An 18,666-nucleotide genomic window follows, 5' to 3' on the forward strand; every position below is an offset into this window, starting at 1 on the left:
CCTGCTACTTGAAAACAAAGAAGATGGGTCTATCGAATCGGCTTTGGCCGCGACTCAGGAGGACTTGGAGTTAAGCTTTTCTTTGAGAAAAGAACAAAGAACGGCACTTAAGTCATTCTTAAAAAAGGAAGATGTGTTCGTAGTTTTGCTGACCGGATACGGCAAAAGTTTAATCTATCAACTAGCTCTGCTGGTGGGAAAACGCTCTGATTGGTTGTAGCACTTTCCTATTGCGTGCAGAGGGAATATGAAAGACAACCGTTTATCCCGCACCTCGGATTGAGCCCTGCCAATGGTGTGTTCCCAGACCCAACATCTTGAGGTGGGCCTGGCTTGTCAGGCTAGTGATAATCTGAATTATTGTAAAATTTGTGAAGCTGCTTCATACCTATACATGCCAACTGCTCTCTCTGTCATTTAGGAATAAGATCACAGGGTATTTGAATCGAGATCGCAATCTTTTAATGATTAATCGTGCAGCTCTACAAGTCAAGCATTGGCTTCCACCTTCCACTCTGTATATGTAGATTCTCAGTCAACACTTATTTAATGCATTTAGTTTACTTATTATAAAGAGTAATGCAAAATATTTGACATCACTTTAAAAGTAGCATGCCCAGTCATAAACACTGCTGACTCCCCTACTTTTAAAGTCTGCTATTCCATTAATTACCTTTTCTAAATCATTCCTAAACATTAAAGAACGAGCAAATGGAGGCTTTGTAAATGTCAGTGTGTGTTTGGATTGATTTATAGCTTAAGGTGCACTGACAGTGACAGGAAGTCTATGGGGAAATGAACCGTTTGTGTTAGAAAGTTAATGTGACAGTGTTTGCCTGAGGCAGCCGGCCAGGTACTGCTGCCCTCCACACACCCGTCCTAAATAAACACTATAATACGAGATATTTCAACAACTAGTCATCACATGTGGACAATTCATGACCTTTGTACACAGTAAAAAGGTCAAAACATAAAATTTCATGATGGTGAAACTAGTTTTTGTTGATTCTAATTCATTCATCCAGTAGACCTTGTTCACCAGAAAAACACATGAGTATACACAAACTCAAGGGTTAATGCAGACAGCACATCAGTCAAGATCTAATTATACATTAAACAAGATTAATGAACCTGACCACCAGTTCACAAACAAATAAAGTATTTATTACAAAGCAATTATGCAGCAAATACAACTTAATTAACCCAAGAGATGTTTCCATAGCAATAAAAGCAATATGTGAACTTTGAGAGATTTATGACACAGCATTATTATACTACGCACTATTAAACAAACCCAAAATTACTAAAATGGTTCAGTTTCAATCACTGTATTGCTGGTGGTAGCAAAATAACTTTATTTCCTTTCATAAGTCAAACTGTCAGAGTAAATGTTTATTATTATTTTATGCATAACAGAATAATTTGAACATTTTATTCAATGTAATATTCAGACACACTATGAAGCAGAAATCTGTCAGCCTTAGACAGCACCGCTCACTGTTTGCCGAGCATCATGCTCCTCAGAATCTGCACTCAGGCACAGGAGATCTCAGTGCTGTTAAAATAAAAGCCCCACTTCGGCCCTTGCCAAGAATTAAAGGTAGGGTAGGCAATTCGTTTTATAAGCACTTTTTGTTAAATTGGTTGAACCTCTCTTCACATCCTGATAGCAATCAATAAAAAACATATATCTGCTGTGGAAGTCTCAGGACCAAAACATTTTTGTCCAACCATTGCATTCAGTCTGAATGTTGACCTGCCTGTCAACATATGTCCATACCTCTGTGCACCCTCATCACACGTCATCAGCGTGTTTCGTAAGGCTATGCAGAGTTGTAGACACCAGTCACCGAGAGCCACAAACAAACAGCAGACACCTTTTACAGTTCCTCCTGACCCAAAACAATGAGCATATGCTGCGTTCACGCCATGTCGTAAACATAATTATGAGATGGCAACCCGTGATGTTCTACCTGAAGCTGTTCACGTCCTCAGACTCAGACTTATGATTTTTTATGCATAACGCTGTCAACGCTGAAATGAATCTGCAGCAGTCAGGTGGTACAACTAGAGCTCTGCAAGTTGTTTACGTTCATTGTTATCTTGTAATTTGCTTTGAGACTAGAGGTAATTTATGTGACAATTTGCAGACTCTGCTGTATGCATTCATGTGTTTTAAAGGAGGCAAGACTTTGGAGACACTCTGAAGAGAGGATGGGATCTTATGCTTTCAAAGCTAACTTGCTATTGCTAGACTCTCCAAAATTGTCTACCCTACCTTTAAAATGGCAAATATCGGCCATTATAGGGGCTTTCGCACCGGGTTGTTCTAGGAACCAGGTTGGTTCTCCAACAACTAATGGTTAGGAACCCTTAGGAACATTTTCCTGGTTGCATTCGCACCGCCAGTAGGAACTCTGAAGTGACGTAAGCCGCGCTTGTTGTTATGACCTTTATTTTTACAGCATGGCGGATCTTTATTTTGACGGCGCTGAGAACGCCAGCCATAGCCTGAGCTCACAGTGCTCGCATTCTCCGTGTTCATTAGTTTACGATCTGTCTAACAGTCCTGTCTAATACGTTATTAGATAGAACGGTTATACATAGAAAGTAGACCGTATATGAAAAGGTATTAGCATATGCCTTGTGGTTGATATCCAGTGTTGCTAGCTGAGCAGAAATACATAATCAGGTTTGGCTTGGTCCCCTCAAAGTTACATTGGATTTTCTCCACAGCGTAAAGGTTAAGAGGCCCATCTATCATTATTTTCCATGTTCGTAGAGTTAGTTTCTGGAGTAAATATATAGGCTATAATCTGAGTTTACACACTGCTTTTTTTTAAATGGCGGGTGCTGGTGTTTCGCGTGTGTTCGGCCAATCATTGTACACTAACATCACGGCTAGTTCCTAGAGTGCTGGTTTAGACCCTACTCTGAAGTAGGAGCTAAATTAGTTCCTCCAAAAGGAGTTCCTAGAACTAAAATCGTTCCTAGTTCCTGCGGTGCGAACTCGCCAAAATCTGGGTACTTCCGCCAATAGTTCTAGGAACTATGAAAAGGTTCCTCTGGTGCAAAAGCCCCTTATATCAGCCATGGCAATTATTCAACCACGAATCGTTTCAATAACGAGACATTTTGATGAATCACACATTACCTTTAATTTCTTCAGTGATTCAAATAGCTGCACAGAAATGGTAATGTTTTACAATCTGGGCTATTATTGTGGCATCAACTGTTTTTGGTTGCTTACATGAGGTGAAGATAAGCTTCTAAATTGACCAGACTATATGCCAAAAGCGAGTCTGGCTTTGAGAGACTAGCTATATTATTGGCACTCAAGTTGCCTTTAATTTATTACCTCGATTTGATTTTTGATCAGACATGGACTAAAAACTCGTGTCCCTCTGTAAACACCTTCCCCATTTTCACTGTCCCATCACTGTCTCTGTGCTATCTTTCTGCAGTAAGACATCCAGTACTACTCTGAGATCCATTACCATATGAACAGATGCTCGAAATGCTGGCCCAATTTATCTCATTATCATTCCAGTGCAAATATCCATGATCAAAGTGACCTTTGATTTAAATCTGGAAAACAAATGGAGCCTGTACAGCAGAGCTCAAGAGAATGTTTTATTCTGACAATCCCAGACACACGCACATCTATAATATAGACACCGCTCAATGTCAGTGGGGACATCAGCCATGGGCGTCTGAAGCTAATATTTCAACCAAATCTCAAGGTAATTTTAGCATTCGCTCGTGACAAATGGTGAACAACAAAGACAATTTCTCTAAACAGATCAGATATGATCTTTATTCAAATAACACTGCTAGTGTTGCACTGATATTTCGGCAGCCAAAAATATTTGGACGAAAATTAACTTTTGGTTTTGGCATAAACAGTTTAGAGGGCCGAAATCCTTAAAGTGACATTTAATTAGCACTTCCCCGATGACACGTTTTGACTGTATTTGTCTCTTTTTTAAACACACTACGTAGATAAGCTACAACAGCAGGGTTTAATGATAAAGACTGCCCGATGGCCCAGGCCAGCGTGAAAGATGCTTGGGACATCTGACAGAATTGTCACTAGCCCAATCATTTGCTTGTTTTTAAGTCTTGCTAATTAAAACATTTGAGCAATTTTAAACCATTCAAGCCCAAGAAGACGGGAAAGAATTCTTGCGCTTGAACTGTCAAAATGCCGTCTTGACAAGTATCCGCGTAAACAAAGTCAGTATAGTCAATACTGACTATATTCTCAAGTGAATGTAAACAGATGAGAAAGAAAATGCATGTGTAACAGTATACTGGATCTGTGCATTTGCTCTTAAAGTGACAGCAGCCTAATATACCTGTTGTCATCTGTGTCCTTCATACGCATTTCATAAAAAATCCTTAGCCTTGAGCCCTGAACAGGTAAACATAATAAAATACTGATTTTTCATTTTTAATCAATCTTCATTTTGATGAACCAATATCGATTCTTAAATCGATTCTTTTGTGCAGAGCCGTGTTATAGTAGCCTGGAAATCCAGACCTAAATCTAAAAGATTAATGGTTTGGCATCGACTAATGTAAATCGTCCAGCTCGAGGGGTGGCACCAAGCATGCATTTGAAAATCTCACTGCACGCAATTGGATAACACTACGACCAATCACAACAATAAACCCCATAAGCTTAGCTACCAGCGGAGCTAACTGGTAGATTAGACTCTTGCCGTATCCGGTCGGCAAAACAGCAAAAACGCCCTTCTTGCAAAGGATCGATTCGAGCGGCGTCTTCTGTTCCTATTTTAGATAAGAAGCCAAGTCTAACTCGTTCATTGTAGCGGCCAAAGCAGTTTCAAACAACTGGTGTTCATCCATAGCCATCTTGCAATGTTTACTAATGACTTCGACGTCACAGCGCTGTCGTCATCTTTAGCTCGCCTCTGGCCCGCCTATATCAGATAACCCGATGTGATTGGTGCAGCTTGGATACAAGGGCATATTTAATGAGCATCATTACTCGACGCCAGAGTAAACTCGCTGAGCAAATTCAACTTGTGCTCTCGCGAGAACTCTGGATTTCCAGGGTAGTGTTATAGCTGATTCGACTTTTTCATAATCCATAAAGAGATTCTTTCTAAACCATCCCATGTTCAGTACATAGGCGGTCATATGTAGGATATGATGTTGACTGTACTGAAATATTACGGTTTATATTTAAACTTCATCACTCATGTTTTAAACACTGTGTCACTGCGTTCTCCCTCTTGATCTCAGCACACAGCAGAACTGCCCTGAAGCCCAACAATATGGCCCCTGAGAATCCCCCCCCACACACTTTCTACTAAAAGGGCCTGAGGGAGTGTGTATGGCTGCTGAACAGAGGCAATTTGAGTCACCTTCCTTCAGAGAGTAAAATTACAGCCAACAGCTTCAGCATTCAAGGATTTCTGCAAGTTTACGATGTCCTCTAAACTCCATGTATTTGCTAGCAAAATGTAATGGCTAGCAATAGAGTTTAAAATGTAACTGACTAAACCGTTACTACACTGAAAGCTCATAATTAAAAACAGAATTTTACACATACTTGAGATTGAGATTTGCTTGAGATTTGATCATTCCTCATAGATGAAGCTACAATAATATTTGTTAAAATTCCTAGAGTATCATATAAATACCATAATGCACTGATGAACCAAATCATTATGACCACTCACCGGTGAAGCGAAAAACGTCCTATCAAGGTGTCATGTCAAGGTCTGGGTTGATTATATGGCAAGCAAACAATCCGTTCTCGAAGTCAACGTGTGGGAGTGGGCAGGAGTAAAGACCTGAGAGATTTTGACAAGGACCAAATCGGTATGGCTAGACGAACGGGTCAGAGCATCTCTGAAACGGCAAGGCTTACGTGTTGCTCACGGTCAGCAGTGGTGAGGACAGTGGTCTGAGGAGGGACAAACCACACACCAGCGACAGGGTGTTGGGCGTCTAAGACTCATCAATGCCGTAGGGCAACAAAGGCTATCCTGTCTGGTCTGAACCGAATGAAGGTCAACTGTGGCATAAGTCACAGAAAATTTTAATGATGATTATGGGAGGAATGCGTCATAACACACAGCGCATAGCACTCTGATGCGTATGAGGCTACGAAGCCAGTCAGAGAGCCCACGAAGACCCTGTCCACTCTCGAAAGCACCAACAATGGGCACACAAGTGTCGGAACTGGACCTTGGAGCAGTGGAAGAAGGTAGCTTGGTTCTATCTAGTGGTCGACCGATATTGATTTTTGATGGCCGATGCCGATATCTTAGAGAGCAGGGTGGCCGATGGCCGATATTTTTATATATATTTATTTTAATCAATATTTAATAAATTATAAATAAATTAGAAAACAAATCTTTAAAATAAACATGCTTTTATACTTTAGATGGCAACTTCTTGAATCTGCAATCCTATTACAGTATTTTTCACAAAGTAATTGTTTAGAAATATGAATATGTGAATAAAAAGAAAGTAAACACTATAACAGGGCACTCCGTAATCTGGTAATTTCATGCTGGTAATCATATTTTTCCAATAAAGAAAAGGTAATGCTAATTTTACATATACAGCACAAAGAAAACGATATGAATATGACACAGTTGGCAACTGGTTATATGAGCATATTTTAAAATGAAGGATTTCAAGTTTTTCGATCGCGTCTCCTGTGAAGCTGATCTTCTGTTCGCATTCACTCACTTTGCACGGACCGACCGTCACTTGCAGACAGTAATGCACACTTCACAAGATATCACAGCTGGATTCGATTAAATCTGCAAGGTTTGTGAAATTAAATGTTTATTAGATATTCAGATTTGTTTAAATGACGTAGATGCGCATTTGCTGAATGTTGACGGCAAATGAGAAAGTATTTTAGCCTGATTGTTTGCCTTTTCTGTTACAAATAATATAAAAGCAAACGCTTTACTTTACTTACTTCGCATACCATTTACTTTCTTTGTTTACCAGTTCTGTCTAACAAAGTATTAGATATCACTGACAGAGATCGTAAATGAATGAAGACGGAGAATGTGAGTGAGTGAGCGCTGTTTGATCTGAGGAGCTGCCGTTGCCGTTCTCTTCTGGCGCTGGTGTTCTCAGCGCTGCCCGTCAAAATAAAAGTCCGGAGCGCCGTCAAAATAAAAGTCCCGCTTCCAATACATCGGCCAATCAGAAAAACTTATCGGCCGATGCCGATATTTCAAAAATGCCAAATATCGGCCGATATATCTTGATATATTTTGACGTTCGTGACTCGATTAGTCGAGACTGTTTTCCAAGATGGCTCCTGCATGTAAACGCGTAATGTACTGTCTTTATAAAGTATCTTCTTATTAAACTGTCTGTACACTTACAAAGTTCTCAGTGCTTCGGTTTGCATGTAGGGACCCTCATTATGCTACCCTGTTAGTGTGAGGCTATTTTGAGCCTTGTTAGTGGTATTAACTAGCGATTTACTTTTACTTACTCTGTGCCCCATATACTAGTGTTATGAACTAATCTGTTTTTAAAGATAAAACTCTTTACATTCGATTTTCATGAAAACGCATCGCAGGGAACGATCGACTCGGTAACCATGTGTTAATTAACCCCAGGTTCATTTTTCACTGGATTTGTCCTTTATGTCTTGGCACCAGATACCACCGGACACCTTCAGATGAGTTGTAGAGTCCATGCCTCGGAGATGCACTGTTTTGTCGGCACGCGGAGGACCAACGGCATATGTGACCCTGGACCACAAAACCAGTCACATGGGTCAATTTTTTCAAATTGAGATTTATACATCATCTGAAAGCTGAATAAATAAGCTTTCCATTGATGAATGGTTTGTTAGGATAGATAGGACAATATTTGGCCGAGATACAACTATTGAAAATCTGGAATCTGAGGGTGCAAAAAAATCGAAACATTGAGAAAAATCGCCTTTAAAGTTGTGCATTTATGTTCGCGATTGTGCTGCATTCACTCACAAAAATAAATGTTTCATATATTTACAGTAGGAAATTTACAAAATATCTTCATGGAACATGATCTTTACTCAATAGCCTAATGATTTTTGGCATAAAAGAAAAATCAATAATTTTGACCCATACAATGTATTGTTGGCTATCGCCACAAATATACCCGTGCGACTTATGACTGGTTTTGTGATCCAGGGTCACATATTAGGCAGGTGGTCTAATGTTTTGGCTCATCGGTATAAAAATGGGGTTTTAATCGGTATTAAAATGGGGTGTAGTGTGTAAAATTTCAAGAGTGGTTTAGGATCTGTGGGAGTGTGAAAGGACACAAGAGTGTGAATTTCCAATTAAGGGTCAAAAAGCTATAAACCAAAAGATCTATAATGTGTACATAGTCTTACAAATGGCAATGATTCAGAACCATGGCATATCCGCAAGTAATGTGGTATTACCATATGACACTAAGGTACCACCACAGTTCTTTCTGTAATAGTTTTCAAATTTCAGTAGCACTTTATTTTACAGTCCTGTTCCCCCATGTACACTTATTATAGTAATTACAATAACTGGGTGATAACTAGGTACTAACCCTGAACCTACCGCTAAACCTAAACTTAACCCCATGTAGCTCCCTTATATACTTAGACCCAATACTTTCTTAGGCAAGTACACTGCAAGTGGACATACTGTAAAATAAAGTGCAACCACAATTTTAATAGGGCAGAGGCATTTAATAGATGCCATTTATACATAGTGCAAATAGTGGCAGATACTGTTTGCACCTCAGTGGTTTGTACTATGAGTGTATTATGATTATTTATTAAATGGATATTGATTCTGATTGGTTGAGCCGTGTTCAAAGCCATTGTAAATTACTCTACAAACATTCACCTGTGCCTTTCGCTCTGCTTCGTGCCTAACAACGCCCCTTAGCTGTTCTAAATTCACTGTAAACTACGGCGGCTTGGGGCTAATTGCTTTAATTTATTAAAAACATATATAGATGCTGCCTTACTGGGACATTACTTGTCCCTGTCCCTAAAGCCCTCCCCTCCCCTACTCCAACTCATAACCCTACCAGATGAACACTTTATTCCCACTAGTAAATATCCGTTAGGCACTTTATTTCCTGTTTTCCAAATAAAATCTTCATTTTTATTTCAATTAAATGCCTCTCCGAGCTGATATTCAATGAAAAAAGAGAGAAGAATGAGTTCGTAAAAAGGTTGATATGAACCTCGGTCGATCGAGTCAAAAGCTAAGGCTACATCTCCATGCCAGTGCTCCTGTTGTGGAAAACAGAAAAGGCTAATCCGATCTCAAATTCTAAACTAGAATGCATTTCCGGAGGAAATGGATAAGGGTGCGTTGAAGTTTGCTTGATCTGAGAATTTCAACAATAGTACTTTTTTCAAGATTGTGCAAAAAGGTGAAAAGTTATGTGCATTAAGAGACATGTCTGCAATGTAGACTAGTGCCAGTGGCATTGTTTATGTGGCTTGGTTGTTGGTTTTGAAATATTTGGTTATGAATATACAGCAGAGAGTGGGAGTGTTTTGGGTGATGAAATAGTATTGAAAAGAAGTTGACAGTCTTCATTTACTGTATCCAATAAGCCAATACAAAACTCGCCCAGCTGTTCTGTGGTTGAGTGTTCCCTTTGATTAGGAACAAATTTACTATCTCTATCTCAAATTAAGGTCTACTATAATTAGCGCAATGCTTTGATTGCTGCTGTCAAGATGGTTGTCATCACCTACACAGAAACGCTAATTTTTATAGCCTATCGTCAGTCCTCATATTGTAATTAAATGAAAAACGCTATCAGTTTCACTATTAGCCTACTCTAGCGATGCAATCGCAACAACATGGATAACGCTGTTTGACCTTGCCTAACTTTATATGACATATGCGCCATATGCTAGAGTTACACATCCCGCTGCCATTTCAGGGCTTGAATTTCGGTGCGGGAATGTGGGGATTGCGCATAATTTAAACCATTCCCGCAAGGTTAGCTTTTATAGTGCGAGAAATTCCCACACAAATATATTCGCTTCATCTCAGAGCAAATGATTAAAAAATAAATTCACAGATGATGAAAAAAGATGTCAAACTGTCTTTTATTTTTGAATTTAATTCCTCAATCAGCGCTGGACCGGCATTTTCTCCGCTGAGCCCTGGCCGTAGACAGATCATATGTTTCACGCTGTCAATGCAGTGGTCTGCGTTGCGCTGATCTTATTCACACTATCAAGTGTAGGTGCAGCATTCTAACATTGAGTCATAATGAGCTGTTTGTGAAGAAATTATCTGCTTCCAAATTATGTTAATCACGAAATTGAAACATTAAAAACCATTTTGCTCTTTATGGTGTGCGAGTGATAGAGCGCGGCAGCAACGAACCAACTGATCAGCTTGCAGCGTAACAACATTGAATGTTCAGCCGAACAGCTGATCATAGCTGTACAGGGCGCCTTATTATTTTTCATCTCCATAAATATATCTAATAGTAAAGCTCATGCAAGGGCTAGAAATCAATTAATCTTTTGCTGATACTTTCTTGTCATCATGGAGAGCGCAGTTCATGGTTGCATAGCAACGACAGACGCCACGGGAGAGCAAGCGCTTGTGTTAAGGAGACAGCGGCGCGCTCACGCTTTCCTCTTGTTTTTACCATAGACTGTAAAAAATAGGTTTTTACACATCTAGAGCGACTTTGTTGATTGTTTGAGCATGTGACTGCGCGTTTCTCCTTGTTTTCTATTGTTATGCGTAGCATATTTCCCGCGCGCACAAACACAGCCACAGATAATGAATTGTTTGTTCGGTTAGCGAAGAAGAGCATGATGTATTTTGTATAAAGTTTTTTTTTGTTTTGTTATTAACTGTTTTGAGAACTGGAAATGCACAATTCATCCATACAAATCTGTAGATATTAATAAATGAAGATGATTAAATTAGACCGATGCATCAAAAGTTATTCTCTTGATGCATAACTAAAATTTAAGAGATTTAAGAGATAAGAGAGAAAATTTATCTCCCGGGAATAATAATAATAAGAAAACTTAAAAAGAACAATAAGTGTACTGCTTTCAGCAAGCACACTTAATAATTACACACATTAAAAATAGTTTTTTGCATTTAGTTCCATGCCGTAGCTATTTTTGAATACAAGAACACATCTCATACAAACGTCCCACACGTCTGGGCTGTTTTGCGCAACCCATAATCATGAAGAACAACAAACATTGACGGACTGAAAGACATTGCGAGAACATTGAGAACATTGAGTTAAAACATATCCCGATTAAAAATTTATGTTGTGTCTTTAGATCTGACGCAAGTCATAATATATACATAAATCAATAATATAAACATGAAACTGATAATTTACTAATTAACAGCTAGAGAGGCTCATCAAATTCATAAAAGTCATAAAGGTCAGCAAACAACATCAGCTCATATTCAAGCTCACCAACATCCATGGCAGTCTCCATGAAGCTCTTCTGCCTTGAGGCAAACTCCGCCAGCAGCTTCTGCTGTCTCTCTCTGGCCCTCTGACGCCTGCAGATGTCAAAACACAAGTTATATGCATCATTAACTTTAATTATGAAATATTATCAAGCACTGAAATGTTGACATGATCATAATCAGATTACATTTGATGACATCCGCATTTGACCACCATTTACTTCACCATTACGCAGATTTTGAGGACGGGAATATATCATTCTCAGAAGTCATTAAGTCCAATGGAAATCCTCATTAGTTAGGGATGCACTGACAGAATTTATGTATATTTCATGTTATTTTCACATTTCATCATATTTAACCAATATGATAGCCATATCATAAAATGTAAACTATTTGTTTGTTAAATAAATGCATATAATAAGACTATTCATGCTACTAGTGATTACTTTACAATGGACAATATTAAAAATGGGTAAAGGGGGACATGAAACCGTGTCTTGCCATGTTGTGCCATGTCTATTAGTTTGAACACATTGTTTTCCGTCTGTCCGCAGCGCCCAGCTACGAATCCAGAGGCTGTTCAAAATTATTTCGACTATGTCGCGACTACTCGCATAGTTTTCCACTAAATATTTGTCCCAAATCATAAGTAATGTTCATAATAAAATCACCCTAGCCTGGAAGAATGCGTATAGTGCATTTCTCAGCAAAACTTTTGACTTTCTGTGCTTGAATAAAGTCTATATGCTTCATATAGAGAACTACAATGAAATAGATTGCTCTTTCCATATGCTGGTTTCAATTTTAGGTAAAAAAAAAAAAATCTTCCAAAAAAATCCTTCCAAAAGCAACTGATGACCCTAAATTAAATTTGAAACACCTAAAAAAGTTTTTTTTTTTGTGAAAAAAAGCCTGTACATTTCTATCTCAAAAATTGTGTGCCATGTGTTCACATTAGCCCTTTTCACACAGCAATCCCGGTAAATTACCGGAAAAAAGCCAGAACGACTTTACCGGTAAATTAAAAAAATGTGCTGTTCACACAAGACTCTGTGACGATGTCATTAACCAGAAATTTATGCCTTGTTCCTGAAGAATGCTAGTTATTTTATCATCCATGAAAGTATCGCTAACTGTTCCTCTAAGTTGTTGACAAATCTCTTATTCCACCCGGACGAGGAGAAGCGCTTTAGTTTCGGTATCACTCCAATTTGAAGACATTTGTAAACAGTGCTGAGTAAACGCATCATCTGCGTCATAATTTTATGAATGGCCCAGAGCTGTTGCTCTTTCAATGGCTTCTGATTGGCCCAAATCACTTCTTACGGCAGCGCGTTCTGACCTCATACGTGCAAAATACCAGTAATCTTCATTACGCATTCACACAGCACATATATCTGTAATTTACTGGTAATGTTACAACTTCCCTTACTGGTAAATTACCGGAACCAATTTACCGGTATATTTGAAAAGGTCCTGTTCACACATAATATGTTACTGGTAATTTGACAGTAAAGACTGTATGTGTGAAAGGGCCTATTGTCTGTCTGTCCCAAATGTGTTGCATACGTCCTGAAAAGTGAAGCCAAAGCATTTCAATCTCCCCCTGGTGGCTGGCTGCAGTATGTCATAAACCTCACCCTCTCCATGTAATCAAATCGGACAATCAAAATCCAATTACACTTCAATTATTTTTCCCCAAAGATGGTTTCTGTCAGCACCATGACAGTTAGATGTGAGGGATACTTACTTCAATGGCATCCTCTGTAAAAAGCTGCATAAAGCTCCTAGATCACAATTTTTTTGTCTACTAAAATTCTTCTAAAGATATTTTTGCAATGTTTTGTCAGCAGAACAATCCAAAAACACATAAAATAACAGTACAACACTGAAGAGATGCATGTCTATCCCTCATAGCCTCGCTTTCATTCCTGCTAAAAATCAAAGATGGCGCTGCTGTGAATAAGGTCTAATCAAGTGGAATATGACACCTTTGACAGGGAACACACACCTCTCCTCCTTGTCCATACTCTTCTTGTCTCCAGGACTGTTCTTCTTGGGTGGTACGGGTGGACACACCTTTCCACAGATTTCCTGTAGGCATCTCTTGCTGTGCCGGCTACGCGTGGCCGCTTTGGCCAAGATTCTTTCGATGGCTGTTAACCCATCTCCGTGCGCGTGATGGGCCGGATCCACCTCGGCCAACCAGCTCAGAGACAGAGAGTTCTGCTTGGCAGACAGTTTCTGGTGCAGTTTGACCAGGAGCGACAGCATGCTCTCCCGGATCTCCAGGATCTCGGTCACCAGCTGCGGGGGTGATCCGGGCGGGAGCCACCGGGAGGACGAGGACTTGGGTCGCACCGCCTGACTGGCCTCGTGGTTGCTGCGGTTAATGATCTCCTGGAACTTCCTCCTGCGCTCCGCCACGAGACTGAACACTTGAGCTTCACGCAGGTTCTGAGGAGAAACCACAGACAGAGAATAAACTGGTAGAATGACAAATACACATATAGCTGCAAGGAACAATTATGAGGCCACGCACACCAATGTCACACTCATGGTTGCGTTGAGAAGATTTGTTTGGTCATAGTCATTCAGAGTGAGTAGTTCACATGCTATTGAAGCAATAACTCCCTTGAGGGTGAGGCAGTGTGTTAAATCACTGTAATGCACAATCTGCTTTTATAATACGGCTTTAAATGCAACATGATTTACAAAATGTATTTGTTTATTAATTAGTAAACATTTTCAGAAGTAATACTAATAACTAGTTGATGTTTGAAGTGGTTTAAAAAGCTTGAAGTTTGCTTGAAGTACCGGTGTTACAGTGTTATCAGCAGCAAAGGGGGCACTCGTGAGCACCCTTCTGAAACCTAAAATGGGGGACAAATGGGACACCCTACGGTCTTGTGGATTTAACGGACACGCGGCGCCCATTGTAAGTCCACAAGACCGTAAGTGCACATGAAGTGTGCCATTTTGGGTTAGGTTGCACATGAAGGGTTACCAGAGTAACTGCGATGGTTCAGCGGTTCCATAAGCACCACCTACTGGTGGTCAGAGAGAGAACTTATTTTCATTCAGTCCATCTCCTGTTTTTGACTAATGTAAAAACTGACTCATATTTTTACACAGCACAGCATATGGTGGATTGAAAAGAAGCTAAAGTGCATTCTGAAAATCTAAACAAGATTTTCTATATATAACACATATATAATCATATTTTTTAAATCATTGAAATATAGCCTAATCATTTATAATTTAGACTTAAAAATGGTTTAAAGGCTGAAATGTGAGCTTTATCAAAACTTTTTTTTAAAACCTGCATTATTTGAACTGTAACTTGTTTAAATCATCATTTACAGTCATCATTTTACAGTTTAAGATACCATAGAGTCAGACAGTCCAACTTTTTATTTGTGCAGGTCTTAAAAGCCTTCATTTGAATTAGCCACACTGAAATAGACCGGCGTTACTCTTTTTATAATAATAAAAATAACAATAATTATATATATATATATATATATATATATATATATATATATATATATATATATATATATATATATATATATATATATATATATATATATATATATATATTATTGTTATTTTTATTATATACATACACACTATATATACACGTCATTTTTATATATATATATATATATATATATATATATATATATATATATATATATATATATATATATATATATATATATACACACAACATTTTTTGACACACGATTGGCAGAACATACTCTGGAATCACAATAATAAATAACTAACCCTTACTGAACGTGTCAGTTGTCCATAGTGTTTAATTAGCATGCTAATCTCACTGAAGCAAATAAATATTTAATAATGAGCACTGAACCACTGACTGCTGTGCTCAAGACTCATATCACCATACATCACTGGAAACACATGCAGTTAATGAAAACCTCCTCTTATCTCTGAGCTCATTTGAAACATTAATGAAATCACATACTATGAACACAAAGTCACAAAAGAGAAACAAACCAAGCAGGAGAATGGACAGATCAAAACACAAAAGACAAAAAAACCCAAATGAAAATCCAAAAAATAAAACAAAAATGCAATCACGGAAAACAAAGATACCAGTGCTCTATTTCCTGTGCACTTATTTATAATTGAGTCAATGGCCTGAAGCTCGTTATGTGTATCTGGATCTATTAATTAAACTCTAAAATGCGCATTTTTTCTTTTTCTGAGAACCGATAGCTTGAATAAACCTCTTCTATGATAAACATATTCAAATGTTACATTAAAATGACTTAAGAGAAAAAAGTTGTCCACATATCACACACACACGTATATATTGTTTTTGTTTTTACATGATTAAATGTCATGAATTAAAAAAATGAATTGTAATCAAATGAAAAATAGGGGTTACCTTGAAAATATTGTTACTGTTGCCAGTTTAAACCACTTTTTGACCACATTTTTTTTTTAAATGTAAGAAAACGCCAAGAATACGACATTGCATTTCTGAAATTTTGCACATCCATTTTAAGCTATACGTTTTCTTCATGTTTTCATCGTCTCAGATATCCTTATTTGTCACAGACCAATTGCCATTACCTCTCCCAAAAATGAGTGTAACAAGAAAACGAGCAACAGGTCTTTGAATATTGCAAAAGAATGTCTGCAAAACAAACAAACAAAAAAGTGCACTGCTTCTATTTCAGACCATTCCATACTTGGTTATCCAAAACATCACTCTTGAAATCATTCCCAAATCCCTCTACCTCTCTCCAATTTCCTGTCAGCCGTCTGGAACTCTGAGGATGGAGAGTGATGTCATCAAAACAACAGGACACAGAGATCAACTTTGTGTGTTCTGGCGCATTGTTGGCGCGTTGCTATTTTGAGGCAACTGTAATAGACTGCGCCATTGACCAACAAAACCTGGTCTAAAGTCAATGGCACAGTATTTATTTTTTTGTTACTTAAAGATTGCATTAGTAATGTGCGCGCCTATATTATACGCCAAAAACACACCCATTACTCATTAAGAGAATAGGGACAACACTTTTAGACCATGCACCAGGAGCGCCGGCCATTTTTCCCGCCGTTAAACTAGCAAAAGTGGATTCGGACACGGCCTAAGTGCACTTGTGCTTTAGATCATGAGCTTAGATCGTTCAAACAGGGCCCAAGAACTCAGAGGAGCATCTGGCTCACCTGTCCGAAGGCGGTGCTCTCAGAGCTGGTGCTGGGTGGAGTTTCTCTCTCTCTCTCCCGCTCTCTCTTTCTCTCCACCTCAGGAGCCGTCTCTGGCACTCGAACCCGCACAAAGTTGATGACGTGATGGAGGTTAGACAGCAGGCTGGTGCCCGGGAACCAGCTGTCATGGCAGTGCTCCTCGATACAGGGCTCCTGCAACAGAGTGAGGGGAAAACGTCTCAGGAACGAGGAAAACACAATAGCCTGGAATACGCGAATGTGTGCTTTTAGCTGCCAGCCTGCTACACATAATCTAGTCAGAAAGAGTTCTGTTCAAACACTGGACTAAGCGTGATTTAATTAGTCAAACGCTAATGGAGTAATAACAGACTGCTGGCTGGTAAATGAGTCGAGTGTGTTAGGACACTACTTTGTTTCCAGGTGGACTAAAACCCCTGTAAAAAGATGCTGAGGCCAGCCAATCAGATTGGAATTTAGAGCTGCATTTTCCTGATAAAAATTGTGAATGCAATTTAAAATGCAAAATCCAGGTTTGCAGCGCTGCACAATTTGTTCAAAAGTTTGTGATTATATATCAATATGGCTACATAATAATAATAATAATAATAATAATAATAATAATAATAGTAAATTACAGTTGCAATTTAGCCTAACAATTTAAGTAAAATCATTTATTACTAATATTTATGGTTTTCTTAAATTTTCAAACATCAAACCAAGAATGTATTACACCATCTTAACCATGAGATGTGACGCGATAAAGGTATCTTTTCCATGTTAATCAGAGTTTTTTTCCTAACCAGCTGCTGCGACGGCAATATGTGACGAATCTTCTTTTTTTTATGTGCTCCGGTTGTCAGACAGTCAGAATGACAGTTCTTGTGTAAACATTAGGACAACTAATGTAGCCTAGGCCTTTTGTATTTTTTTATTTTGTATTAGTATTTTTTACAACTAATTTATTCATTTAATATCTTAATTCATTTTATTTATAATTACATTTTTAGCCGTCATAACTTGCCATACCCAATTGACGAAGCGTGTAGGTGAATGTATGTCTACACCGAAGAAAGCCCCGTCTAAGAGCTGTACGGTTTGTGTAAAGCCATTCGCTAGTCTGGTTGTTTGATGAGAAAGAGATGAAATGTAGTTGCAATAAACGCTATTGTAACTCTAATTGTACAGCAATTGTACTTTTGGTGTACTAAACTGGTCTCCTTAAAAGTCTGCTAAATTGTAACTAATTTTGTACTAAACGTGCAGAAATAGTGCTGAAGTTCAACTAAAGATATACTTAAATAGTGGAATAAAATAAAAAGTAAAAAAGTGGAACTATTGCAAGAATACTTTAGACACTTGCATTTAAAGACTGATATTATAAAGAGATCATACAATCATTGTTAATAAAAACACATTTTAGGCTTAATATTAAGAAATGTGCATTGTGCAATAAAAAAGTACTCCAAATAAAATAAAATTATAATGTTATATCAGTAAGTCTTAAGTGATATGTCAATAAATATGTTAATCTATTTGAAGTATACTTAGTATGAAATAAATGTTTGTTTTGGTATAGTTTTTTTTTTTTTTTTTTTTACTAGGGAGAACACAGTGAACCACATCAGTGTTTGGCCATGCTATCTGATTCTGAGACAACACCAGTCTCTTATTTACGAAAAAAAAAAAAAAAAAAAATGCTTACCTCCTCCACTTTGTCATCCTGGACCTGATTATCAAGTCCGAGCTCTATCAGGTACAGCACCATACACAACACATGCTCAGACATGTTCTGATGATCCATCCAGATCTAAACAAACAGAAACAGAAAAACAATTATCACAGGTAATAAAAAACAATGGGAAACCACTCATTTAATTCTAGTGAATGACCAGACATCTACATATAAAATGATGCCAAGCGGTAAAGTCAGTCATTAACTTAAGTTCAAGCATCTAACCACACACATAACTGCCAGCGCTTTCTG

General features: G+C 38.3%; 1 protein-coding gene across 4 annotated transcripts in view; it reads right to left on the reverse strand.

The window, feature by feature from the left end:
- Window positions 1-18,666, reverse strand: part of ubr3 (ubiquitin protein ligase E3 component n-recognin 3) — an 82,128-nt gene that overhangs the window by 35,402 nt on the left and 28,060 nt on the right. For 2 of the 4 annotated variants that reach the window (XM_084123056.1, XM_084123054.1), the window contains exons 21-25: window positions 18,385-18,489; window positions 16,680-16,874; window positions 16,244-16,276; window positions 13,480-13,925; window positions 11,470-11,558 (exon numbers count right to left, since the gene is read on the reverse strand). In XM_084123056.1, coding sequence (XP_083979182.1) covers window positions 11,470-11,558; window positions 13,480-13,925; window positions 16,244-16,276; window positions 16,680-16,874; window positions 18,385-18,489 — 868 coding nt within the window. The remainder of the gene's footprint in view (window positions 1-11,469; window positions 11,559-13,479; window positions 13,926-16,243; window positions 16,277-16,679; window positions 16,875-18,384; window positions 18,490-18,666) is intronic. The other 2 variants (XM_084123057.1, XM_084123055.1) reach the window with 1 other exon arrangement.

Source organism: Abramis brama (assembly GCF_963993115.1).
Source record: "Abramis brama genome assembly, chromosome: 8".
Taxonomy (NCBI): Eukaryota; Metazoa; Chordata; class Actinopteri; order Cypriniformes; family Leuciscidae; genus Abramis; species Abramis brama.